This window comes from Pollicipes pollicipes, unplaced genomic scaffold (genome assembly GCF_011947565.3).
Source record: "Pollicipes pollicipes isolate AB1234 unplaced genomic scaffold, Ppol_2.1 Scaffold_6686;HRSCAF=7923_pilon_pilon_pilon, whole genome shotgun sequence".
NCBI classification, from domain to species: domain Eukaryota; kingdom Metazoa; phylum Arthropoda; class Thecostraca; order Pollicipedomorpha; family Pollicipedidae; genus Pollicipes; species Pollicipes pollicipes.
In genome coordinates this window covers 15,297,310-15,324,871 of record NW_023596921.1, presented here as the reverse complement: position 1 = coordinate 15,324,871, position 27,562 = coordinate 15,297,310, and the positions used below count along the sequence as shown (strand labels likewise).

The window sequence follows — 27,562 nt, the reverse complement described above, 5'->3', positions numbered from 1 at the left end:
CTCCACGGGTCTTGTTCCTGCGCTGCCACATTACAAAATCAGAGGCCCCAGTGGCATCACTAATGCATTGCAGCGAAGCAGAAAATGTGAGCAAACTCGGTAAAGTGCTGAACGTCCGTTATCAGCAAGAGATGAGTAAACGCCGTTCAGTTTCTGAAGACTGTAGCAGATTCACTTCAGATTACTTTGACGTCCAATTGTCCGTTTTCAAGTGGAGGATGTGTGTGAATGTGATGTGATGTGTCTACGTTAGTGTGGATTACACGTGTTAAATTGCATGAACGATGCGCGTTGTATGGTCGTATGCAAGATGCATGTCATACGATTGTATGCACGATGATTACCATTGTGGCCCGGGTCTCAAAATGGTATTAGGCACCAAACAAATTGCCGACGTTTTTTTTAACAAGTATGTAAAATCTGGATGCGAGCGGCTGATTTCGCTGCCAGCCATCAATATAAGAACCCATAATCCTAATGTGATCGTGACCACAATGGCATCATTCGAGTATTTTGCACGGACAGCGATCTCCCCTCAGGGAGTGGTCTGCTCCAATCCGCCACGCAGGCTTGCTCGCGCCCAGGAACCCACCCAGGAACCCCCTGGCCGCAAAAATGTACCTTTACTAATTTCCATACCAGTGTCTGGGGATGGGGCAACACAAAATGCAGAAGGTTGCCTACAGTAACGAATACGAAATGGCACATCACGAAAGCGTGAAATTCATCAATAAATACGATACAACTGCAACTTTCTTCTCTCCAGCTGGCAGCGCGGTAATGCGTTCCTGTAAAACAAAGTCAGAACACTGGAAAATAGCAGCGCACCTCAAGAAGTTCAAGCCCAGCCACAATTTAGGTGAAGGACTACGGCGAAATGGCCAGACAGCTGGCAACAAATATCCTGTAGATTAGGCGACGCTGCATGCGGCCTGTCACGTGTTCCCACGCTACAATGACCTAACCCCACAACCACCACGTTTTCTGCCCATTGACGCACCGTCTTCCGCGCCGAGCTAACTAATTGGAGTAACGACACACTCTATGTAACGCAAACACTGACCGCAAAGTTCTATGTACCATGTTCCAGGTGCATCGCTCGAATGTTCAGTCATGCTCTCGATACGTGTCAGGTACTTCGCCGTGCGGGACTGATTTTACGTGGAAATGATATTTCAATTCTGATAAGGGCACGGAGTGTTTGGCATGGCGCTTTCAAACCAACCACTAGAGATTTTACCGACCACTAGCATTTGACGAAGGCGGCAAAGTTGTAACTGTAGAATCCAGGAACATTGAAGTTCGTTGTCACCACTATGCAATCTGGCGTAACGGCACGCAGCTCAGAGGTGGAATCACCTGCTCGGAAACAATACCTCTCGATTCTTAGCCAATTGCGGGACATCTCAGAAAATGTCCACGGCGCCGCCGCCCTGCTATTGCCGCTACCGCTGAGAGCGTCGGCGCCGGTGCCCATAGTCCATCGCCGGGCCGCAGCACGACACGACCACGGACTGACGGGACCAGACTGGAGCTGTCGCGGTCTGCGGCCGTACCCTGAACACCGTCGCGGTCTGCGGCCGTACCCTGGTGGCAGACTGCAGTCGACGAGAGGCGCCGACGCCAGTGGTCTGCGCCGTCCTCACCGCAGCCAGCCGCAGCTGGAAGCGGACGGCGCGGCCCGGCGGCGTCGGCGACGGCGGCGGCGGCGGCGGCGGCGGCGGCGCGCCACACGGGCCACAGTCGCCGCCGTGGCTCGGCCGCCCGGCCGCATGCTCGGCCCCCCGTCTCACCGCCGAGCCGCGTGCTCTGACTCACGAGGCGAGACTCACAGGCGGCAGACCAATCATGCAAACCGGCGGGACAAGCGCTGACAGACCGGCCCATCAGCCCCTGCGCCACCCGGCTCTGCACGGAATGACATAGACGGGAGGGGGGGGGGGGGGGGGGTAGATGCTGCACTCAGGTGCCTATCCTTCGGAGCCTCTATCCGCCAACACCAGTCCCCACCAACATCGGGACACTCACTTCCTCGCTGGGCGACCGGCTAGGGGTCAACTTGGACTTGATCTTGCTGTCGACATCCTTGAAGAACGAGGTGAGTTTGTCCATGGCTGGCGGCGGGCGGCGGGCAGCGGTCCGGCCGGCTACTGTCGCGGCGAGTGACCGGCCCACTTGGCGAGCCTGGGGCGGCGCCGTCGCCAGCTGTGCCCGCTCGTGCCCAGCCGGACGCCACCACCTGTGTAATGGCCGCCGGCGCCGCCGCGGCCAGTCATGCAGACGCGCGCGCCGCCATCGAGTTCGCACCGCCGCGCCGGGCGGCCGGCCAGCTGCCGAGCTGAAGTGCCCGACCGCCCTGCCTCTGAGACGGGGGGTCGCCCGCTCAGACTGAGCCTCTGCACCGCTGAAGGCACTAAACGGACCGCCACCTCCGCCCCATCGGCAGGCAGAACATCAAATGTGACGACCCAGCAGCGTGCTGAACGGACTCATGACGACAACCACTCAACGTAGTTTATCCGTCTGCGAACACCAGACCATCCTCCACGAAAGCATCCATCCAACCATTCGAAACCTCCACGCAACCCTGACGCACCGAACAGTGGGGGCCACGCCCTGAGGCGACACGGGCGTCGCTTTAGGTCATGCACCTGTGCAGCAGCATTCTGTTGGCCACCAAGGAGCCGGCGCCTTCGAGCCCTAACGGCGGGCCGACGACCAGCCACCCCGGACAGAGAGCGGCAGACGGCAGCGGGTGGCAGCCGGAGGCTGGTGCCTGACCGTGCTCCGACCCTCTCACCACATGAAGTGGGCCGCCCCGGGACATGAGACCGTCGTCCGCCGCCTGTCGCCGCCCTGCAGCCGGCGAAGACGGCCGGTCCAAGGCGATGCCCGGCCCCGGCCCGCTGGCGCGCGGCTCGCACCGGACCGGCGCGGTGTCGTGCCGGGCGATTCCACGGCGGGGCGGCGAGCCAGACTCAGCCGGGCCGGGCGGGACGGGCGCACCCCCGGCGCGGCCGCGGACAGACAGGCGGACAGTCCTGGGCGAGACACGCCATGGCCTGGTGTCACGGTCGGAGCACAGGTTCGAGGCGAGGCTCCGGGCCTCTACGATTTCCGCTCGCCCAGACTCCGCTCGGCCCCGCGTGACTCATCACCACGCCAGCCCTCCCCCCCCCCGCCCCCTCTCTCCCTTATCGCGCGGTGTAAGGGTGCAGCACCGGACGTTGCCGTCGCAGCCCCGGCGGCCGCGCCCGGGGCACGCCAGACCAGTGCGGAGAATCGTCACGCCACGCCAAACCGCTGCGACGACTGCGCCCCGACGGTGTCGACGGTGCCGGCCGTCGCCCGCCAGGCAGCGGCGCGCCTCGCGCCCGCGGCCTGCCGGCGGCACCCCACACCGCCGTCTGGGGCACGCCAGGTGCGGCCAGCGATACGCAGCGGCCCCGGGGAGCCGGCCTATCGCTGCCACGTCAACACGGACCGTTCGTCGAGCACGTCAGCCGCGGCCACACCCCGCACAACGGGCGCTGGCCGGCCATGTGCCCCAGGTACCGTTACTCGGCATGGCAGTGGCACCCGCCGTTCATTGGCATGACGAGCCCCCCTGGGAGACGACCGGCGTTCAGAGCGGCGCGTGCCACCCCCGGCCCCCGAGCACGCCTCCGGCGACGGCGCCGCCACCGGCCCCACCTGGGAGACGGCCGGCGTTCAGAGCGGCGCGTGCCACCCCCGGCCCCCGAGCACGCCTCAGGCGACGGCGCCGCCACCGGCCCCACCTGGGAGACGGCCGGCGTTCAGAGCGGCGCGTGCCACCCCCGGCCTCCGAGCACGCCTCAGGCGACGGCGCCGCCACCGGCCCCACCTGGGAGACGGCCGGCGTTCAGAGCGGCGCGTGCCACCCCCGGCCCCCGAGCGCTCCTCCGGCGACGGCGCCGCCACCGGCCCCACCTGGGAGACGGCCGGCGTTCAGAGCGGCGCGTGCCACCCCCGGCCCCCGAGCACGCCTCAGGCGACGGCGCCGCCACCGGCCCCACCTGGGAGATGGCCGGCGTTCAGAGCGGCGCGTGCCACCCCCGGGCCCGAGCACGCCTCAGGCGACGGCGCCGCCACCGGCCCCACCTGGGAGACGGCCGGCGTTCAAGGCGGCGCGTGCCACCCCCGGCCCCCGAGCGCTCCTCCGGCGACGGCGCCGCCACCGGTCCCAGCCTGTAAACAAGTGTTGGGACCGCATGCCGACGCGGTCGGCGGCCGGCCACTGCCGCGGTTGCATCATGGCCGGACCGCAGTGGCTCTGTTTATGCCGGGGCCCCCCGCCCGTCACGCGCCGCCGCCGCCCCCCTCCCCTCGCCGCCGCCGCCGCCTCCTCGCGGCCGGTCGGTTGGCGCGGAGGCAGCGATCAGCGGACGTCACATGCCATTGGATAACTTACGCGACAACAGACAGCGCAGCACATGCTCCCCGTTCGAGGCTTGCGCCCACGTCCAACTCGGTTCACTTCCGGCTGACGGTTGGCACGCATGTTCTACTGCACAATGAACCATGCGGTCATCCTCAGTTGCCGGATACTGAGTGCTTCCTCTAAGTTGCCGGATACTGAGTGCTCGTCATGGGTCCTCATACGCTTTCTACGACATGACAGCAAATGGGTACAGCTCGTCATTACCGACAGCTACAAATGCGTGCACGGCACTGAGTGATGGGCGTCGGCGGACCCACAACAGTCAAAGACGGCATAAGTGGTGTATTTCAGCGTACGCCTGCGTGGTTGGAGTCGTCCCCTCCCCCCCCCCCCCCCCCCCTGGGCCCCCCGGCTCAGGCCGCACCACTTCCGCACCACGAAATTATTAACTTTGAGGCCAGTTTTTAACGAAGTGTGTAGAAAGAAGAACAAACGTCAGGAGCGAAATCAATGTTAAGCATTGTAGCCTGAAAGCTAGCTTTCCACAACCAAACTGGTGTGGAGCCCCAGGCGAGAGGATATTGTTGCAGAAACATGCATGACAATGTGCCAGCAAGATCGTCTGGTCTATCATTGTACTAATCACGTGTAAATGCATCTCTTTGGGTGAGAAGTTGTTGATTCAATAACTCTTGGTAGATGGTGCCTCGAGTGAACTTATCTCGACATGGCATGGTATGGTACAGCAGGCAGGCACCACGTCCCATTCAGGCCAGAGTAATAATAGCAGCCTAGGTCTACACCCAATGTACGGCGCGAGAACGGGATAGTTCAGGGTCTTAATCGGAGTCAGCTGCGCGCCGCGAGATGTGCGGGGCGTCGCCGCCGACCGGCCGCTTACAAAACTCTCGTCGTCTACCGGTGCCGCCGATCCAGGTGTTCGGGGCAGACGTCCACGAAACGGCCGCGGCCGGAGGGGCGGAGCGGGCGGGCGGGCGGGCGGGCCGGCGGCCGGCCGGCAGCCAGCCAGCCAAGGCCGGCTGCGGAGCATATCAGTCATCGCGTGCCAGGAGGCGCGCCGGCCGCCGGCGCCACGTGTGCGACGGGCACCGCGCCACGTGTGGTCAGGCCCGGCAGCCAGACCGAGTCGCGCCGGCGCAATCCGAGAGCACATACCAGGCAGGCGACGGCTCAGCTGCGGTCCACGCTGAACCGCGCCCGGCTGAGCGAGCCGCGCCTCCTGCCGCGTCAGTGCGATATTCCACTGTCCGGCGCCGCCGTCGGCCGGACAGCAGAACACTACACTGATGCGGCGCCCACTGCCGTGTCAGTGCCGCATTCCACTGTCCGGCGCCGCCGTCAGCCGGACGTCAGCCGAACATTATACTGATGCGGCACCCGCTGCTGCATCAGTGCGGTATTCCACTGTCCGGCGTCGCCGTCAGCCGGACAGCAGAACACTACACTGATGCGGCACCCGCCGCTGCATCAGTGCGGTATTCCACTGTCCGGCGTAGCCGTCAGCCGGACAGCAGTACACTATACTGATGCGGCACCCGCTGCTGCATCAGTGCGGTATTCCACTGTCCGGCGTCGCCGTCGACCGGGCAGCGTCACGCCCCGCCGCCTCGGAGGGAGGGTGGGGGGCGTGTGGCGCTCGCTGCTGCGCCAGTGTGGTGTTCCCCTGTCCGGCGCCGCCAACAGCCGGGCAGCGTCACGCCCCGCCGCCCCGGGGGAGGCACATCTCAGACAGGGCACCGGCGCCACCGCCGCCGCCCTTCGCCGAAGAGGGGTGCCGGCGGTCCAGACTGACTCGCCGCCGGCGCGGCGGCGGCTGGCGGCCGGCGGAACATCCCGTTCTCCTAAGCCAGCGTGCCGGTACATGTGGGGCACTGAACGATCGGTGCATGTATCCGTTCACTCTCATTTTCGCTATCCGGCGGCCAAATACCTGGATTTCAAATGCAGTGCATGGACCTCCATCTGGGGCCTCACCCTAGTTGCTTGTTCGTGAAAAGGACTGAAGGGTTCACATTTATCGGCATGATCTTCAGATTTTTTTCCTTTGAATCAGAAACCATTAAAGGTTCATTTCACCATGATGTCTGTTGAAACACAAAGATTGTACCGTTACACCAAAGCAGACAATGATACTGAAACGTGTAAAATCACGCCATCTGCTGGAAGCCATAAACGTTGAAAGTGGCAAAAAAACTAGCTATCATGTTACCAAGCACCGCTTCAGGGTGCTTACCACATGTAGACAGCGATTCAACACGGCTGACTGCCAGCCATAACGCGCAGACAAGGCAAGTCGACAACGTTGATAACGTTGACAAAGCGAGAAATATATTACTGTACGTATATGCGCACTTCTGTTGCGGTTTCAAATGCTCACAAAAATAAATACCCGCAAAAATACGAGGCGGTTGCAACAGCTGGTATGCGGACGAAGGCAGAATAGCTACGGGGAATGAGAATTAACACGTTCACTCTACAGTTTTGTTTCAACGCCGCGTGGTGGGACAGCTTGGGGAGCCTGAAGCTTAGAGGGAATGTTCCACATCTGAAGACATTGAAGCATGAGTGAGATCAAATGAAACAAGCTCACTTATAACCATTGGTATACATTTTAAGTGGAAAAGCCTGCTCTAGACAGAACGATTCTCCGTTAAGCAAATATGCTTCCCAATGCGAGGTGATTTGATTACGTTATCGTACCCAACACGACATCGACTTAGAGCCAACTAAATGCCGATATATCTGGAAATCGTGCTCACCAACGCCAAACACGAACGCCTCGACAATTATATTTGTATCGGCCTTGATCGCCGCATGACTTATGGAATGGCAGCATTTAAATGACGCTATTTTCACGCCATGAGTGGCAAGGGGACTTTGGAATACTCTCACCGATATACCTCTGCCTATTTTCGCGGGCATATAGCTGAGAAATGAGGAGGGATTATGTCTTAAGACGTGCAGGATTATGAACAGCACCGAAAGGTCTTCAAGATAGCTATTTCAGTTCAAAACCACACATAAATGTGGAGCAATCCCTTTAACAAAAAATAATAAATGGAGTGTTCTGAATTTGCACCCTACGAATCACTTACAATAAAGGCAATATTCGATAATTAATAAAGTTGGAGCCCTAAAATCCCAGACGTAAAGTTCAAGTCTCAAACTGCCAGCAGAGGATAATAAAAGCCACTGCTTGAGAGGGACTAGACGGAAGCTGGTCTGTCACGTGGAATGACGCGGTTTTTATGACCCAATATAGCCTGACTGTCTCGCTGAACCGAGATGACTAATGGACAAAGTACTCCCACGCTTCCCTGAGCATTTACGACCCGGTCTTCGACGCCGAGAAGCGATCCCAACACAAGCTTCCCATTGACGGAGATGCACAGAGGCGGTGGTAGGTCCGACGGGGGCGGTCGGACGTAATGGGCCTAGCCTAAGCCGCCGCCGCCGCCTCACGGCCGGCTACCACGCCGGCTTACCACGGCCGTGCAAAGAGCCTGATAAGCGAATACCGCGCCCTCTCACCCCCATCCGGGCAGCTCCATCGCACGGCTTTGGCGGGCTCGGGTGGAGCGGCATCCCAGCGTCAGCCAGGCGTGTGCATATGCAGTCGTAACGGATAACTCAGTGGACGACCAAACCAACATGATCGAGCTTTGTGCCGCCGCAAGCGCAGCAGCCCGTTCAGACGCTGCGCTGGGGCTGCGCTCACGGCGCTGCGCTCCGCGACAGCAGCGTCGCAGTGGCCAGGAACTACATCAACTCAGCCCAGCCTATCATCCGAGTGCCACGCGCGAACAGAACGGGACGGCCACACGCTTTCCACAAGCGCAGCGCCTCCTACCAGTGGCCGTCAATATGGGGCCGCCGTGCTGTGCAGCCGACGCCGGCCGTGTGTCTGCCGTCCCCGCCGAGCCGGCCTCAGCCGTCTCAGCGGCGGCCGGCCGACAGCGAGCGCCCTCTGTCAGTTGTTCCGAGGCGCCACCTGCAGCCAGCGCAGGCTGCATCTCCGCTCCACCCAGCGTGCTACCACAGTCTGCCTTCAGCGGTCCATGCAGCTCGGGCGGCACCGTCTACCCGCCGGGCGTCCGGGCCGGCCGCGCCGCACCCCGCCGCGACTGACACGCCGCTGCGCCGTACAGCGACGCGCCTCCATGGCTTCGGCAGCGGCATCCGCCGGCAGCGCGTCTACAGGCCGGACCGCGCGCGACCACAGCGCCAGCTCGACCACGTCATGCAGCGCTCTCGTGCGGCCAAATAACGTAGATTCGGTACAGAGCCCACCGCCAGGGTGCGGGACGAGGGCGAAGCACCTTCAGTACCGCGCGAGTTCGTAACATTTGCAGGATGGGACGTTCCCATTCGAAACCAGGAATTTTAGGACTGGCTGTGATCGAAACACGAATGAGGACTGTGTTAAGCACATGACAAATATTCGGTACTCACGTCATCATTCTTCGCATTCTGGTTCTTCACCTCCTTCTGTTTCTTCTCTCTGCGCAGGAAACTGAAGCTACGGAAGCTCCTCTTCTTTTTCACCTTCTTCTCCTCCGGCTGCCCCTTCTCGTTGGCTTCCTGCTTGCCATTTTCGCCGTTCACCTCGGCGTCGCCACCGCCGCCATTCTGGTCTGCTCCGGGCTGCTGCAGCGAAAACAGCACGACTGAGATCAATAATCATGCCTTTTTACGTCCGTGCGATCATGCAGTGTAGCCGCCATACGGCATGGCAGGTCCATACAGAGCATATAAATACATCCTAGAGATCGAACTCAGTGTCATGCACAACATCAAAGAAGACAATTGCAAAGAGCCTCCCGCTGGCAGCAGCAGGCCAAGAAGAGGATAAACGTGTCGGATAATGTTTAAGTTAAGCAATACGACTTATCGATAGCCCTAGACCACATGTAAGTATGACTCATCTATAGCCTTGTGTACGTAATGTACGCAAGCCTTATCCATAGCCTTAGATTACCAGACCACCAGCGACGTCTTTCTGTTGTAAACGCTACAAATGGATTTCTGGTCTACTTCACTTGTTGCATACGAGGGAAGCGGACATTGATTTTCCCTTCCCTTCCGCTCACAGCGTTGAAAAGGTACTGACCTCCGGCTTGGTGTGCTGCGGCGTTACGTCGCCATTGTTCGGGGCGTCTTCCTTTGCCTCAACAACCTCAATCTTGGCGTCAACCACGCCGCCCTTCTTTGGTGAACCTGTCGTCACTTGGAATGATCGCTTGCTCTGTTTCAGACCCATCGTGCACAGCAGTGCGTCTGGAAGCACGAAAACCGAGATTAGATGGATGGGATCGACACACAAGAGACACAAAACGCCCGCAAAAGCTGAGCCCCCCCCCCCCCCCAATAAAAACTAAAATCTCCCTCCTTCAAAAAAAACTTAAAAAGTGGCATTGATGCCATGGGAGTTAAATGGAAAGAAAAATGACCAAAAATCGGCATCAACCCCGTCCCCCCCCCCACACACACACACACTTCGGATGGCTTTAGTAACCCCTCGAACAAACCAGCATATATTAAAACGTGACTAAGCGTTGACAGTGCAGGCTTGCCAGGATGAAATGGAGGTAAAGCAACGGAAAGCCAAAAACAGCGGTCGATAACTTTATCGCTGAAATAAAAAGCATGGCGTCATTACGGTGCTATAGACCATTACGAAGAACTGATCGGGGGTTTTGCCCTCCGCATTCAACTAAACCTACAAAATAATGCCGAACTCAAACCACGACCGCGCAGCGCCGTTTTAAAACACACAAGGCGATAGATCAACAGCTTTTCTATTCCGCAGCTTTCCAAGGTCATTAGCATGGACACGCGTGTGTAGTTAATTGAGGATGCAGTTGTACCTTCAGTATCTTATAACATTAACATGAATGAAATGGCGCTATTTAGAAAGAAAGAACGTAAAAAAACATCTGCATTCCCACATTTTTAAAAAGTTCTGCTCGCAACCAAATCCAGCGTGGCACGCACGGTGGTTACGACTCATAGCGCCAAAATCATAAATCGAACACGCTAAGGCATTTAAACTACTGCCAAAGATCTGCCGGAAGTCAAAATCCTTACTTTGTCACACTATAGTGGGTAAATCAGCTGAAATATCGTTGTAACCAAAACGCCAGGTCCAAAACTAGCTGATTTTTCAAAAAGCATATCTTCGGTAATATGATCATCTACAAAATTCTTCAAAATTGCCAACTCGACCCCTGCCAAAGCAATTGCCAATGACCACGGGCGTGGTTTTGCAGAAGGCATTGGAGAGGGCCGAGCAGTGAAGATTTGCTCACTTTCTTCTCCAACGTCGGGAGGGGCTTGAGCCCCCGAACTGAGGAGGAAACTACACTCCTGCCAATGACTATATGTGTAGTTTCCTGTTTCCTGTTTCCTGAGAGGCCTTAGCCCCCACCCTGGGCTCCTCCAACTTTGGGAAGAAAGTGGGCCCAATCTGGGGAGAAACTCATTTGACATATTTTGTGGTTAGATTGAGTCACATTTTGCTGTTCAGTCCTCTCCCCCGCCCCTCTAATTCATTTTATGAAACTACGCCGCTGCCAATGACTTTCAGTGAAATGACGCTTTCCTTTCGATTAAGTAACCTCTATTGCTTAGAATGGTCTATTACGTACGTTAAGTGCATTTACGTGGAACATTACGCGCATAGATGGGACAGTATTAAATGCATTATTCCCAATGGAATAAACATGAGAATAAAGAGAAAGGTGTGATGTTTCGGTCACATGCTTTTGCCGACACGAGTATCAGCAGTAAATTCAAACTTGCCTGCCGATTCTACTCAATTTTAACATTCAGGGAATTACACAAGAAGCAGCTACCACTTATTTCTATGATAAATGAGATATTATTTAAGATATGCATATGATGCCTGTTTATTTCACATTTTTTTCTTGAAATCGCTTGCGCGTACGTACGGTGTTACGCATCATGCCCGTTAATTTGAATTCGTTCGAATGTAACGGATTTTTCACGCATCTCAATTTTTAAGTTAGATATGCACTGCATCGTATCAATATCTGGCAATTCCTCCATGTCTGACGCGCGCTCGGGTGGAGGTCAAATTGCCCCCCCCCCCTCGAGCAAAGGGTATCCAGCCTCCCACCCGAACGCGTGTTAATCTCCCGAATGTTGGTGACCTGTAAAAACTGTGGCTCGCTGTTAAAAATATGAAGAATCGTGTCGGCTTGGTATGCAATTTCGAATTTAATACTGATATTAGTTTCGATAAATGTCATGAAGTGATAAATGCAATTATGACTGCTTATTGGCAGTCGGAATTGCAGGTGTAGTGGACGGGCCCACTCACTTGGAGTACTTCAGCTCGTCGAGGGGTGTCGTGCTAATCGGTGCGTTGTTTGCAGAAACATAATGTGGTTCTATGCGCTTGTTTTGGCCCTTTCCCGCGGTGTTTTTGTACATCTTTCTGCGATTTTGTATTGCTTACTCGCATTCAGGTACTCGGCAATGACGCTATTCTCAAGCTATTCGATTCACAGACTTATTTTCGTCATGATTCGTATCAATGTTCAAACTCCTGTATCATATAGCACAAAACGTGGTTCGTGTCGGAAAGCTGCACTCAATGCATTACATTGGTTGAGGGCCAACCGAAATACGTCGATATCAGAAACCGTGCTACCACACATCAGGCACGAACGACACGATCACACTTTTGACGACCTCCGGCATCACATGACCAGTGAGTTGGCAGCATTCACACGATGTTTCCATGGCGTCCTGAATGTCTAAGTGATCTTGAAAAGTCTGCACATGTTCGCGGACGTCAAGATCACACACCAGAGAAAGCTTTAAAGTCGAGTACAGATAGGGCAATGCTGTGAACTGCGCCAAATGATCCTTAAAGTGGCGATCTTAGTTCAAAACCACCTACAAATGTGAAATACTCCACTAGCCATAAGTATGCTATTGGCTATAAGCGACCTGATCATAGCTGATACTTGCTTTTTCAATATTTTCAAATGTGGGACATTTCCTTTAAGGATAGCGTCAGGACGTCCAACATGACTGCTGTATCCTCTCTGCTTTATTTTTCAAAAGTCTGGCCATGTTTCAGGTGCAAACCAAGTGCAGCGTTCCTCGTGTACCATGTTTGGTTGCCATTGAATGTCGCTACCCCAACCAGTGGCAGCGTCCCATCGCCCATCATTCTTGTTTCTTACCGAACCAAGAGCGGCGGTGGTCGCTTTCACTAAGGACGCACAGAATCAGACAGACCAGCCTTCATGAATGGCATACGAAATATGTCATGCCCGACAGACGCCGCCCAGACGGACGCACCCGCAGGCGCCGCGGTCCAGAGCCGGAGCAGGCCAGAGCCTAGCGGACCGAGCGGAGCGGCTGGGGCGCGTGCCGCACGCGGAAGTGCAGCGCACGCACGCCAGCGGTCGTACAAACAGCGCGCCGAGGCCCTGAGAGGCCGCCGCCGGCCTGCGCTAATCGCACCTGCATCTGGGGCCGCCGTATGACAAACACCTGCCGGAGCGGCCGGCGCCGAGACGACCCGAGGCCAGGCCCGGCCGGCGCCGTCCCCGACCGTCCCGACACACGGCCAGCTGGCCGTCCGCAGCTGAGGTCAGGCCAACAGGCGGTCCGCGGGTGGGGTCAGGCCAACAGGCGGTCCGCGGCTGAGCTCAGGCCAGCTGGCGGTCCGCGGGTGAGGTCAGGTCATCTGGCGGTCCAAGAAAGAGGCCAGACCAGCTGGCTGTCTGCGGATGAGGTCAAACCAACTGGAGGTCCACGACTGAGGCCAGACCAACTGACGGTCCGCGGCTGGGGTCAGACCAACTGAGGGTCCTCGGCTGGGGTCAGGGCACGCGCCAGTCAGACAGCCACTGTGGTTGGCCAGATAGCGGCGTCCGGTGCGGGCACACCGAGCGCCAGCGCGGCGGTACGGTCAAACCCAATAACGAAGCGGGCCGGCATGGGGCAATGCTGACTCACGCCTCTTCCGCAACCTTGAGAAGATCGGGCGAGGCCCTGTTGCTGCATGGAGAGAGACAAACTCCATGAACTTCCCCGCCTCCAGCCAGTCTTTCGCGGTGACGGCGAACTGATCGCGGCGAAGACATACTGATCGCTCCCGGGCCGCACGTCGGAGCCCGTTCGTGCGAAGCACACCCCGGCCAACCTTAGGAGACGGTGTGGTGGCGCAGTTCGTGAGCCGCCGCGACACCAGCCGGCAAACCCCGTTAGCACTCGTGCAGGGTCACCGCTACTGCTGTCGAAGGGGGAGGAAAGGCAACAAAGCCCAGCGACCGAAGTGGCTGTTCACGGGCATGACCGACTGCTCTGTGGCCCTGACTAGTATCCCTTCACGAAAATCGGTTAAATTTAACACCAACCCTTAACGCTGCATGACGAATTATTCCCAAGAGCCCCGTTTGCCGTCGGCCTGGCGGCGCCCGGAGCGCGCAGGCCCACGGAGAGCCCGGGCCAGAAGGTGGCTAGCGCTGTGTCGAAGGCCGAGGCGCTGACGGGGGCCACGGACCAACACCGCTCCCAGCCACCCCGCCGGAACCGGACACCGCCGCCGGAACGGCCGACAGGAGCCGATCTCGACAGAAGCCGCGGCGGCGGGCACGTCCAGCCGCGAGATACCGGCGCTGGCTGAGCACTGTCGTCAGCAGCGCGGCGCCCGGCTTCAGTTACCACACTCCCAGTCCACTGGCGGCGCGCCGACCCGGTCTGGCCGGGGTCAGCCGGCTCGCTACTGTCGGGCGCAAGCCGTCGGGTCTGGCTCCGTCCCCGGGCCGCGGCCGCGGGGCGCAGTCACGGCCCGGGCCCCCAGCCCGCCGCTAGCCGGCCTCCCATCCGACACGCGTCGGCTCGTCGCAATCAAGACGCGGCTACGTCACATCCGGCCGGCGGCGTCGAGTGACCGGCCGCGGGCAGTGCGGCCGCAGACCGCGACAACACAGACGCGCTCCGTCACCTGACGGCTCCGGCAGCGCCAGTGTCGGAGCCGGGCGGCGGCCGTGGCGGTCGGGCCCGGGGCCGCTGTCGGTTGTCGGTGCCGGTGCCGGGCCAGGCCGAACCGGGCGACGGCCGTGGCGGACGGGCCCGGTGCCGCTGTCGGTGCCGGTGCCGGTGCCGGGGCCGGGCCGGGCCGGGCCGTCCCCGGCCCGTGCAGCTCGTGCAGCGCGCACCACCAGGCAGGAAGGTCGGCCGCGCCGGGCGCCGGCGCCCTTGCGGCGGTTCTGCAGTCCGCCCCGCACCCGCGGGCGCCCCGTCTCGGCCAATTCCGGCCAATCGCGCTCAGTCGGCGCACAATACGTCGCCTCTGTCTGGGCCGAGGGGACCGGCTCCGCAATTTGAACGTCGGACCGCCTCGATTGGCGCGCTCAATGGGCCGTGGCCGGGGCAATTGAAAGCGCCCAGCACCCGTCCGCTGGGGCGGGGAGGCTGAGACGGAGGTCTCGGTCTCGGTCTCGGTCTCGGTCTCTCGGACTCGGGGCGGCGGTCTGCATCGCACACAGGCCGGCTCAGCTGGGGCCGAGGCACGCTGCACCCGCTGCAGCCGCACCGTGCAGCTGCCGTGGTGACCCTGGTACCCGGCAGCGGCGAGTGCCGAAGGCGAGCCGCCCGGGAAAAAACACGGCATCTGGCGCTCGGCAGGTGGGACAGACTGCAGCGGGCTTAGCAAGCCACCCGCAGCACGTCGAATACAAAGTAACGGTCGCGCCTCGGCGCTGTGGAGTTGTTTTGCTCACGCCGAGGGACGAGGGACGCCGTGGATAACGAGGCACGGACCCGTCTCCTCAGGAGCGCCGCCGCCTCAGCCGCCGCCGTCACGTGTGACGCCGACCATCAATCAGCACTCGCACACAACCGGGCCCGGTCAGTGGCGGTCGTCACCCCCGACACGTGGCCGCGTTTGACGGGCGGATCGCCGCCGGACGCCGGGCGCCCGGCGCGAGTGCGGCGACAGCGCGGCGCGGCGCGTCGCTGCCGGCGCAGTCGGCCGCGGCCACGGCCACGGTCACAGGTCGCCGCCGACGGCAGGCAAGGGGGCGCGGTCCGTCCCGACACGAGCGGCCTGCCGTCTGCCAGCCGCTCCACCGCCGGCCGACAGTCAATGACCGCAGGAGGCCCGGAACAAAGAGCGCGCCCGCGCGCACCGCGCTCCGCCACCGCACGAGTATTGGAGCGTGGCCGGCGACGGCGCAGACTAACACAGCCGACCCGGCCCGGCGCTCGCGTACGCCAGCCAGTCGGCACGCAATGACTGGACACACACACAAGCCGCGCATGTCACCAGATATTCAAGGGAATAATCCTGCCAGTATGTGACAGCGGAAGCGTCCAGAACGGAATTTGGAAACGGCGAAACAAGCGTCACAACGGGTTACACAAGATATAGCCCAGAATCAGGGAGAGCAGGAGGAAAAAAAGACAACAAACGGGAGCAAAGCCTGAGAAAAGGCACACGTGACAAGCAGAAACCGTGAAACAATCCATTACAATATGAAGAAACGACACCATACGGAGGGAAGACGGACAGAGACGATGACGAGAGCGAGAGACGAGAGCGCGATGTCACGCAAGGCACATGAGACTGACAAGATCGGAGGTAAGGTCACGGTGTGCTAGTGAGAGACATTGCGTCGCAGACCTACCAGAGGGTGATCCGGATTCAGCGGAAGGGTGTTTCAAGAATCAGCCAAAGGACAGAGACAGTGGCCGCGAGGTCAGACAGAGGCCACGGGACAGTGGCTTGAGGTTGAGGTTGAATCAAGGGCACTGCGTAGCAGCCCCAGCATCCCAGTGGGCGACAAATCTGTAGTCCAGCGAAAAGGGTCATCGCGCTGACAAGCCAAAAACGGTGTACAGCGAAGATGACTGATTTTCAACCTCACGTGTTTGATATGAGCCCCGAGATTTTATCAGCTCGAGACAAAGAACACGAGCCCATCCAAATCGGAAAATCGAACCCACCTGCGGTGAGGAGCAGAAATGAGTTGGAGCCGGAAATGGGGGAGCGCTGTGAAAGCAATAACACTGCCGAGCTGGTTACGGTCAGTGGTTTGAAGGTAACGGGCTATGGCTACTACGTACCGGTTTCCGTACCGTGATCAAAGAACTACGCGTCTGAAGCCTGGGCTGATGCAGGTTCATCCGACGCAGCTAACGTGACTGCACAGCTCTGAGCACGATCCACGATCAGCAGGCACGATTCCTCAGCGCCGGAGTCTCGGGCCATTTTCGAGGCGGGTAGCATCAGTTTTGGCGACGGATCTGACTGACCCAGCTCGACCAGGAAAGGCAGTGGCGCTGACCAGCGAAGTCCAGCCCAGCAGCGTCTCTGAGCTGCACGGCCCGTCTTTGACCAGCGCGGCCCGTCCCTGACCAGCGCAGGGCTTTGCAGACCAGCGCAGCCCGCCTATGACCAGTGCAGCCAGTCCCTGACCAGCGCAGGGGGTCTCTGACCAGCGCAGGATGTCCCTGACCAGCGCAGCCCATCTCTGACCAGCGCAGGGTCTCTGACCAGCGCAGCCCAGCTCAGCAGCGTCTCTGACTAGCGCAGCCCGTCTCTGACCAGCGCCGCCCGTCCTGACCAGCGCCGCCCGTCTCTGACCAGCGCAGCCCGTCTCTGGCCAGCGCAGTCCGTCTCTGGCCAGCGCAGTCCGTCTCTGATCAGCGCAGTTCGGCTTGGCGGCGGCCGGCCCGCCCCAGCAGCGGGGTCGATGCACCCGGCCGGGACCAGGCCGCCCCGCAGTGCCGTTCCCACAGCGCCGGTGGACAGCGCACCGGCCGGGGAACGGGTCCAGCCCTGTCCGCGCCTGTCCGGATAACCCGCTGACCTTGGCGCAGTCCGCTGGCGGGCCGCAGCCACCGCCGGAGCCGCCGAGTCGACCGAGTCATCCGACTCGGCGGCGGCTGACTCACGGCCGACCGGACATAAAGGCAGGTCAGGCAGATCAGGGAGACCGGACAGAGAGGCAGGTCAGGCAGGTGAGTGAGACCGGACAGAGAGATAGGTCAGGCAGATCAGGGTGACCGGACAGAGAGGCAGGTCAGGCAGACCGAACAGATAGGCAGGTCAGGCAGACAGGACAGGGGGCACGTCAGGCAGACCGTCAGGTTAGACGGGCCAGACAGAAGGTGGGTCAGGCAGGTCAGCCCTTCGCGGTGCAACTTGGTAAATAACGCTTATACTACCGGAAAATGGGCTCCTGCCACGCACCCATTTCAAGTGACGTATCAGCGCGGAAATCGTCAGCCAGGAAAAAGTTACGCCAACAGCAGATGACGAGATTACGACGACGCTGCCAGAGCCTCTCACGCCGATAACCAGACACAGTCACACCGACAGCCAGACACAGTCCCGCCGATAACCAGACATAGTCATGCCGACAGCCATACACAGTCACACCAACAGCTACAGTCATGCAAACAGCCAGGCACAGTCATGCCGACAACCAGACACGGTGATACCGACAGCCAGACACAGTCATGCCGACAGCCATACACAGCCATGCCGACAGCCAGACACAGTCATACCGACAGCTAGGCACAGTCATGCCGATAACCAGACAGTCATGCCGACAGCCATACACAGCCATGCCGACAGCCAGACACAGTCATACAGGCAGCTAGGCACAGTCATGCCGACAGCCAGACACAGTCATACCGACAGCTAGGCACAGTCATGCCGATAACCAGACACAGTCATGCCGACAGCCAGACACAGTCATACAGGCAGCTAGGCACAGTCATGCCGACAACCAGACACAGTCATGCCGACAGCCAGACACAGCCACGCCGACAGACAGACACCGACACACTGATAACAAGACGCAGTCCCGCCAACAGCCAGACACAGTTGTGCCAACAGCCAGACACAGTCGCGCTGATAACCAGACATGGTGGCACCGACAGCCAGGCGCAGCCATGCCGACAGCCAGACACAGCTATGCCGACAGTCAAACACAGCCACGCCAAAAGTCAGACTTAAGCCTGCATCACACAGGCTCCATAACGGATACGGGCCACCGTAACGCAAAAAAAAACTCCAGACAACTCTTTCTGCGCAAGTCTCCAAACGAAGCTAAAATCTGGTGGCCTACGGACGATCTGGCCGCCTCCGTAGATGAAAATTCCCATCCATTGACGGAGTGCGGATAAGATCGTCGGGGCTTTGGACGTCCGAAGGGAATGAAATCTGTGTGCTTTGTTGTGTGGACTATGAAAGAGGAAGATTTGCTTCTCCTGACGAATTTGAAAGCGGAGCAGGAGAAACGCGGCAGAAGCACATGGGTACGATGGCCATTGTTACGACGCGGGGTGGAGAGAGACCTCGCCATATCGCACCGATCACACATTTCAGGCGGGATGTAAGCATGAACCGCATGGACACATAGGAATGTTCACACACCCTCCTGACAGATCACTGCATGCATGCCTAAAAACGACCATTCGAGTGTTGGTAGAACTTGCAATGCTTCGGCACATTTACATACATGTGCGTTTGAGTTTGAAATATAGCTGCGGCGCATCTGCGGCGAACGGTGTGCGGTTCTGCATGGTTTTCCCGGTGCTCACCCGGTGCGCACTGTTACCGAGGCGCGGAGGAATTACCAATGCTTCGGCGCATCACACTGCGCTCGGGTGCCTTTCTGGGGGCGTTGCGGGGTCCCTACGGCGTCGGTGTGAACCAGGCCCATATACTAAGTGACACAGACAGTAAACCTTGGTAACGACGACAGTAATGCCTAGTCGGGACGACAGTTACATCTGGTCATGTCGGCAGTCAATGCAGTCGGAACAGCACCTGAGTCACATGCAATTGACAGACAGTCATATGCCGACACAAAGGGCCAGGCGACAGCCGAGCGAACTGACTCACTTTACTCACTAGTCACTTCCGCACACAAGCGGAGTGAAATCGACGCATGACATGCGAGCTGACACTTAGACTTTACACACACGCGCGGTCTCAGAATCACACTGGCAGGAGTCAGCCGAAGGCAGGCTCTCCAAAGGCTCTCTAAAGGCTCACGCGCTGCCCGCGCCCTCGGCGATCCTGAGATCGGCCACGTAGCCACAGCACCTGCACCCTCCAGCCGCAGTCCCAGCCCCTGCAGACGGATGCGTGTCGTACTGCTCGAGAGTGGGCGCCGACCCGCGTCACCAGCAGCACAGTCACAGACACACTCGCTCCCCTCAGACAGAACCGCGACAGAGAGATTGACACACGCCGCTGTGGTGCCCCCCCCCCCCCCCCCCTGCACGCCCCGACCTCGGCGGCTCCCATGGTAGGTCAGTTTCGCCTGCCGCGCCGCAGGTTAGCATGACAAATGGTGGCTCGACCGTGCGGTGCCTACGTTTTGCATGTAAAAGGACGCTTTCGGCGGCGGCTAGGCCGATGGGCCTTCCAAAACAATCCTCATCCATATGGACGGGAGTGGCGATAGCTCTCCCGCTGTCATCATTTAACGGGATGATGACACCGAAATGTCGCCGTATCTGGGCGACAAGGCTGCATCCCAGTTTCGTGGTTTCAAAAGCGTTGAGCAAACCAGCCGCCATGCCATTGACACGGCAGTGCATTCGCATTCCACGCCGCTTACACGAGCGTCGCGCCCAAACGCCTGCTATTGGGACCCGTCTAGCTGCCCCGACTGCCTTACCTGCGGGCTTTCTTTGGTTTTGCAGTTAACGCTGATGTCAGCGATGATGGAAACGCTCCGTTGACGCTGTCTGAGCATAGCGACCCGCTGACGTCGTGTCTGATCATAACGACCCGCTGACGTTGTCCGATCATAACGCTCCGCTGACGTTGTCCAATCATAACGACCCGATGACGTTGTGTCTGATCATAACGACTCGCTGACGTTGTGTCTGATTATTAAGTAGCACTCCAGTTCAATGGGTATTTGCTTGACTTCTTCCCTTTTCCCTTGAAAGGACAGCAGAGTGCGAAAAGATGTTTTTCAGCGAAGCACCGCGCAATGCTACGACTGGCTTCCACGCATCAAGCTGATTAACTACGAGCAGATTTGCCAGCTAACCTTCCATTTCGGTAGCCGTTGTTGTTATTGGGCTTCAACGAAACATTCAACACTTCGGGTTCTTCAGCGCCTTATCTATTCCGGCAGTTCAACAATGTGTTCGTCTGGGATTCGTACCCGGCCCTGCTGGATGACCAATCCGGAAATCAGTGTCTGGACTAGGTTGGTGACTACTCGAAATGATAATAACAACGGGAAAAGAGTAGGGAAGCGTACGTCATTTGGTACGGCGGTCACCCAGGCCCGTGTACCGAGTCGTTCATCAGAGCCATGCCATCGCACTGGTGTTTCGCCACCCTCCGCTTAAAGTATCGCGAAAGACTAACGACCGTGGCAGTTACGTGCCTCATGAAGAAGCTCTGGAACTGATTTAAGGAAGTCGGAAGTTTCAAATACTACTAAATTCACGGACTCCTTGATATGACGTCAGGGCAAGCCCAGACAAACTTGTGGCGTGCAAGCCTAAGACTGACACCCGTCATGTGTTTCCTGCTCAAAGGATAACTTACCTCCCAGACAATTTTCCAGATAATTTTCCAGATAATTTTCCCGACAGGACTACAAGTGTCGGATTTTTTTTTTTGTCTCACGATCTTATGATGCGACTGACGCGCGACATATTCTTTACCACTATCACTGACGTCATATTTTTGGTGTGGAAAATAGGCGCTGCCCTCTAAATACCTGTTTTAAAAGTCCAACTTTGCTCTCTTCCTTTTGTTGTGCAGCTGAGCCGCCTAATGGCAGTCATCCCCGGGATTCAGCTGCAGCGTCGGTCCACAGAATAAACAAGACACCCCCGGCCGCAACTTTTAACTCACGCCGCATGAGCACACACGATACGCATCGAAAACGCAAAGCTTCACCGACACGTCCCGGCTATAAATAATTCTAAGCTGAAAGCTGAACCAAATGTGTATTGTTTACAGCCTGTGCTCCAAAGCGGCGACATTTAGGTACATGGATCTGTCTTCTCGGTTTACGACACTGTACCGCGACGTTCGGTGACCGCTGTGCCAGTCGCACCAGGTTCGCCCGGGTCGGGCCCCGCTCTGTAACCCGTACGGTCACCGCGTGACGGCGCGCAGTCGGGGTGACCACCGGCTTCCCGCTACCGGCTCCCGGCTCCCGGCTCCCGGCTCCGACGCTGGGAGCACCAGGGCCGGCGGCTATCTGTCCGTCCCTCCGCTGGACGTCACGTGACCGGCTGGACCGCGGGGCGCACCGGGCCGGGACGAGAACAGACACGACGTCTGGAGGCGGCGGCCGGCGCCGGTGGGGCGGCCAGCTCTCCGTGACGGGAGTGTAGAGGCGCGCATTAGCGGCCCCGGCCGCGGCGGCCGCGGTGGCTCCGAGCGCCGGCCGGCCCGCCAGACGGCGCGACGGCCCGCTCCTCCGACCGCCGATCCCGCTTCGCTGTCCCCCAAGGCACGCCGAGCCGATCGGAGGCACGACGGCGCACAGGTGCAAACCCGTCCCTTTCAGATGGATTAGTTAGAAACCAACGGCAGTGTTGCTGCAAGGGTGCTGGTAGCAAATAATATAAACAGCGTAGAGGTCGACAATTAAACCTCATCAGATCAACCAACAGATCACAAGAATTTAAGTATAGTAAGCTCAAAATGTAGCCCTGGTTGTCTTTAAAGGATAAAACTAATTCTTCCACGATTATTTGAAAAGTAGATATGCCCATGTTTGTCACTTAAAAGTGGAAGACTAAAGGGAGTGTCCTACATTTGTATGCGGTTTCGATCACTTGGGTCATTTGATGCAGTTCACAGTGCTACCCTTCTTAGGGCCTAAACCCCTCTAGGTTGTGAGCTACACGGCAGCGAGGGTGTGCAGACTATTTCGGGACAACTATTTCAAGGTCACTCAGGCATCCATGACAGCATAATAACGTCATTCAAATCCTGCCATTCCACTGGCCACGCGGTGATTAAAAGCCAAAAAGGATAATTGTCAAGACGTTCATATCTGGCGTTTGTAAGCACGACTTTAAGAAAGAACGGCCGTCAAATGGCTGTCGATCAATGTTATGCAAGGTGCGATGACGTCATCAAACAATGACGCATTGAGGATTATCTTTACAGAACAGAGAACATGCATTGACTGAGAAATATCCTCCACTTAAAGGTATACCAATAGATACAAGTGAGCTTATTTCATCCCATATCATGCTTGCCTCAATGTCTTCAAATGTGGAAACTTCCCTTCAAGGTCTGAGTGACTTCAAAAAAAGTTTAAAACTATTCTGGTTTGAGTTCGGCCACACATACCAAACCTCACAATTTGAGTATGCATAGGGGGTCAATTATGGTAGTTTGTAGCTCTTTTTAGGCGTGCATGATCAGAAAAGGACCTTATTTGTGTCAATTATGAACTGATCTAAAGCAGGATAAGCAGGAGTAAAGCCCATGACTTGTCGTCAGGCTTATCAAAGTAGCCATAACTTTTTAAGGGAACGCGACGCACATCGCCACGTCTCTTATGAAGCTCTGGTGACTGGATTGGCCACATCAGCGCTGAGGAGCCATGGTGCAACCGTGATTCGAGCCCGGGCTCCCTACGTGGGGGACCGATGCACTACCCAATCGGACATATCAACAGAAAGGAACAGAATATATTTGATGACCTCACAGTTGCAAGACGATCAGCACATCCTTTATATCTTCTTCCATGGTTTTGCCTTATACCCTGACATTTTGTGCTCTACCTCGTGCTTTCAGCATGCTCTCTCCCTGTAATGTGTGGGCTCTTGCCCAACGCCCAAGGATCTGTACAGATGTTTCAGGCTCTAGCCAGCCATGCATGTTGCTGATGCTGCCCTAACTCAGAGCCCAGCATCGTCTGATGCCGCCCTGAACTCAGAGCCCAGCATTGCCTTATACTGCCCTGAACTCAAAGCAGCCTAGCCTCGTCTGGCACTGCCCTGAACTCAGAGCCCAGCATTGCCTAATACTGCCCTGAACTCAGAGCCCAGCATCGCCTGATACTGCCCTGAACTCAGAGCAGCCTAGCCTCGTCTAGCATAGCCCTGAACTCAGAGCCCAGTATTGCCTAATACTGCCCTGAACTCAGAGCCCAGCATCGTCTTATACTGCCCTTAACTCAGACATTAGCCTCATCTGCGACGCCACGGGCAAAGGGAACATCATGGCGGAAATTAAAACAGCCCGGTAAGCTGCCTCAAACGTGACCATTTTACCACGCGATACGAGGCAGTGTGGTTTGGTACCCATACAACACGGCAGCAAGGGTGTCGCAGTCACCATCCTGTTGGGCTGACCTTCGGACCAGCTCGGCGGACCATTCGACCCGCTCGGTGGACCTTCGGGCCCACTCGGTGGACCTTTGGACTTCGGACCCGCTTGGCGGACCCTCCGTCCAGCTCGGTGGACCTTTCGACCCGCTCGGTGGACCTTTGGACCCGCTTGGCGGACTTTTGGACCCGCTCGGTAGACCTTTGGACCCGCTTGGCGGACCAATGGACCCACTCGGCGTACCTCTGGACCTCGGACCCGCTCGGCGAACCTTCGGACCCGCCCGGTGGACCTTCGAACCCGTTCGGTGGACTTTTAAGACCCGCTTGATGAACCTTCGGCCCCGCTCGGTGTATCTTCGTAGCCGTTCGGCGGACCTTCGGGCCTATGCACCCACTCGTCGAACCTTCGAGTCCGCTCGGTGGACCTTCAGACTCGCTAGGCAGACGTCATTTTCCGATTCAGTGGGCTCGTACGGCGTACTTCCGTTCACTTTTCCTGACACACTCGGAAGGAAGAGTATCCTCGGTCGGTCTCGCCAAATACGGCGACAATGCGCCATTTCACGAAACACGATACGCTCAACACTCCTATCCCGCCGACAGGCATCTTGTTAAAGGTCACTGCCCTGCGTGTTAAGCCATTTAGAGCTGTCAGACGGAGACACACGACGCATGCGGCCATCCACATCAGGCCGCATCAATCCGCTGCGTGTCCCGTATTGGGTCAGTGTGGGAAGAGAAGGGCAAAAATATTTATCCAGTCAATGTCCAGTTATCAGGAGATCATCCGGCGTACCTGCCACGCCCGAGTGTGCCAGCCGCCAGCGCGTCTCTGGCGGGGTTTCCCTGAAAGGCGCTCACGGCTTCGGCGACAGATGTGGCTGAAGTCAAACTTTTATGCTCAACGTCTGATGTGAACAAAACGGGTAGCATTCAAAAGGAAATGGCAAGTTCGACACTCGCGGAAGTTTAGAGCGCAAAGTATGCGCACACTCCTCTGTCGCGGCAGATGGCGCAATCAGTGGCCGCATGCGCCAGACAGCATCAGCACATTGGAGCCTAGCCGGCGCCAGCTCGCGCACGACTGGCACGTGTCGCACGGGTCGGCGCGCGAGCCTCCGAAGATGCGCCACCTCGGTGCAGGCACGTCGCTCACGTGCGCAAACCCCAGCGTGTCGACGCGCCGACCTTCCGTGGCGCGCTCGGCGCAACAGGCCGATTTCAAAAGGCCTGTGCCGCCGTGCTCACCTGCGTCGGCGTCCGCAGCGTCCCCAAGCTCAGCTCCTCACCGTCCTCGCGCACCTGTCGCAGCACAACGCACCCCGCGCACGTCCGCACAGCGCTTCACAAGGCTTCGCAAGGCTCCCGCGAGAGGACCGTCGACTCAGCGGTGCGCTCCGCGCGGCGCCGCGTTCAAATCAATAGGGGCCGGCGGCGCGGGCTGCCCTTGGCGGGCTGGCCGCCGGCCGCGCCGCCGGCGGCCGCCGTTTCAAGTACGGCTGCCCCGGCCGCGCGCCTCGCGGACAACCCGCGCCGGTCCGCGCGCGAGCGCGCGAGATCGCGGCCGGACGGGGGTGCACGCGGCGCGACGCCGCACCCGGGACCGCGGCGCGAAACGAAAAACGTCACGGCGCCCCCACCGCTGCGGCCGCGCGATGCGTGTGCGCTACCGGACCGTTCACAGCGAGCGCGCACGTCAAGAGGAAGGGAGGACGGTTTTGCTGAGGACAGACATGGGGTTTAATATGGGCAGTTTCTAAAGACCGGGGAGATGTTTTGAGATGACGTCGCCTGTATGCTTACAGGCATGCAGCAACGCTTGCAGATTGAAGGCTTGCAAGGCTTAGCACTTTTTTATGAATGGAAGGCATCTGGGGGCTAATGCCAACGGCATTTGTACCGGCACATGCATATGAATGTTGTCATATGGAAAGCGATGCCTCTTGCCTATGCAAGATATTCCCGTACGCTTAAAGCGAGTGTTCCACATTTGAAAATATTGAAACAAGTATTAGATATGACGAAGTAAGTTTACTTATAACTATCGGTATGCTTTGAAGTGGAAAAGACTACTCTAGACAACACAACTTCAACGGTTGGTAAGTATGCTTCTTAATGCGTCATTGTTTGATTACGTCACCGTACTTTGGTGAGCCTGTTGACGGTCGTTACTTCTGGAAATTGCGCTCTCGAACGCCAGATATGAACGAATAGACATTTATACATGTCTTGGCTTTGACTTTCGCATGACTGATGGAATGGCATGATTTTAATGGCGTTTTTATGGCGTCGTAGATGGTTGGGTGGCCTTGATGACCTTGAAATAGTCTCCCTGAAATAGTCTGCATATATTCGTGGGCGTGTAGCTCAGAAACTAGAGGGGATTAAGTCTTAAGAATGGTCAGGTCGTGATCTACACTGAGTGATCTTTAATGTGTCTATTTGATTTTACCCCCACCCTGATACAAAGTGGAACACTCCCTTTAAACAGGGTTTTCAACTAAAATTTTAAATCTTGGGTTCATTGGGAGCTTCTACATGTGCCGCTGATAAGCACATATGTAAGATTCGACAGCATATTCTTTTCAATGGGAAGGAGACGGTGGTTCACCTTATTCTGTTTCGTATGCCCATATAGGTAGGAGAACACACCTAGATAGGTCCTTTTTTTAATCTGTGACGTTAAAAAAGCATGTTGTTTTAGAGTGAGACAGCGATTGCTTCATGCAAAAGATGGAAAACATTTTTTTCTAAGGTTGCCAACTGATGTCAAACAAACTCCGTTTGCATGTTCTAGAAACTGTCGTCATCAAAGAAAGAATCTCAAACTTAGACAAGCTGCTTAGATCATGCATCACCCTGGACCTATTCAGTCAAACATGACAACAAGGTGATCAACGTCTTGAGCTTGCCATGAAGTCAACCTGAACGGGAAATTGTGATGCGCGTGCTGTTACTTGGATGGATAATTTGTCAACTGACGATACATTTTTAATCATATATCGTAGAGCATGTCTCACACTTTTCAATATTGGAATGTTTCGCTTTCGGCTGATCTGCGTGGTGCCACGATGTACAGCAGGCTCTCAATTGCAGTCCCAAACTCGAATGAAATACATAAGACGCATAAAAGCCAACGTGATACTACATCATAAGCCGATATGGATGCAAGCGTCAGATATCATAAATAACCTCACCTTTAGCTATTCGTATAATTTTAGTGGAAAATACTGCCCTAGACAACACAACCTCTACATCTAGTAAACATGCCCGTCAATACGCCATTGTTTGGTTGCGTCATCGTGCCTCGCACAACATTGACTGAGAGCCAATTGATGGCCGTTATATATGGAAACCGCCCTCACGAACGCCAGGCATGAACGACTGGACAATGATATCTTCCTTGGCCCTGTTCACCGCATGATCATTGAAATAGAAGGATATAAATGGCGAATGATGACGTCATAGATGCCTGGATGACCTTGAAATAGTCTGCGCGATATAGTCTGAGCATCTTCGCGAACGTATAGCTTAGAAACTAGAGGGGCGTAGGTATCAAAAAGGTTAGAGCGGTAAATTGCACCGAAATATCTTCAAGATGGATTTTTTTAGTTCCAGCCTCATGCAAATGCCAAACACTCCCTTAATGCAAAAGTGATTGATACCGAAGCATTCCACCAGGCTGGCCCATCTTGCCCTGGCAAAATTTCGCACATGTGCGTGTATGTTTTACACATTGTATTGTGAAAACAGTGCACTCGATGGTGAACAGATAGCAATACAAGGACGTCATAAATCATGGCAAAA

The 27,562-nt window shown here is 57.2% G+C and overlaps 1 protein-coding gene across 6 annotated transcripts in view; it reads right to left on the bottom strand.

The window, feature by feature from the left end:
* Positions 1 to 25,167, bottom strand: part of LOC119107811 (fibrous sheath CABYR-binding protein) — a 41,346-nt gene extending 16,179 nt beyond the window's left edge. Inside the window, exons 1-3 of one of the 6 annotated variants that reach the window (XM_037231364.1) lie at positions 25,004 to 25,167; positions 9,534 to 9,700; positions 8,876 to 9,067 (exon numbers count right to left, since the gene is read on the bottom strand). In XM_037231364.1, coding sequence (XP_037087259.1) covers positions 8,876 to 9,067; positions 9,534 to 9,683 — 342 coding nt within the window. In that variant the 5' untranslated portion in view covers positions 9,684 to 9,700; positions 25,004 to 25,167. The other 5 variants (XM_037231360.1, XM_037231363.1, XM_037231361.1 and 2 more) reach the window with 5 other exon arrangements.
* Between the last annotated feature and the right edge of the window lie 2,395 nt (positions 25,168 to 27,562).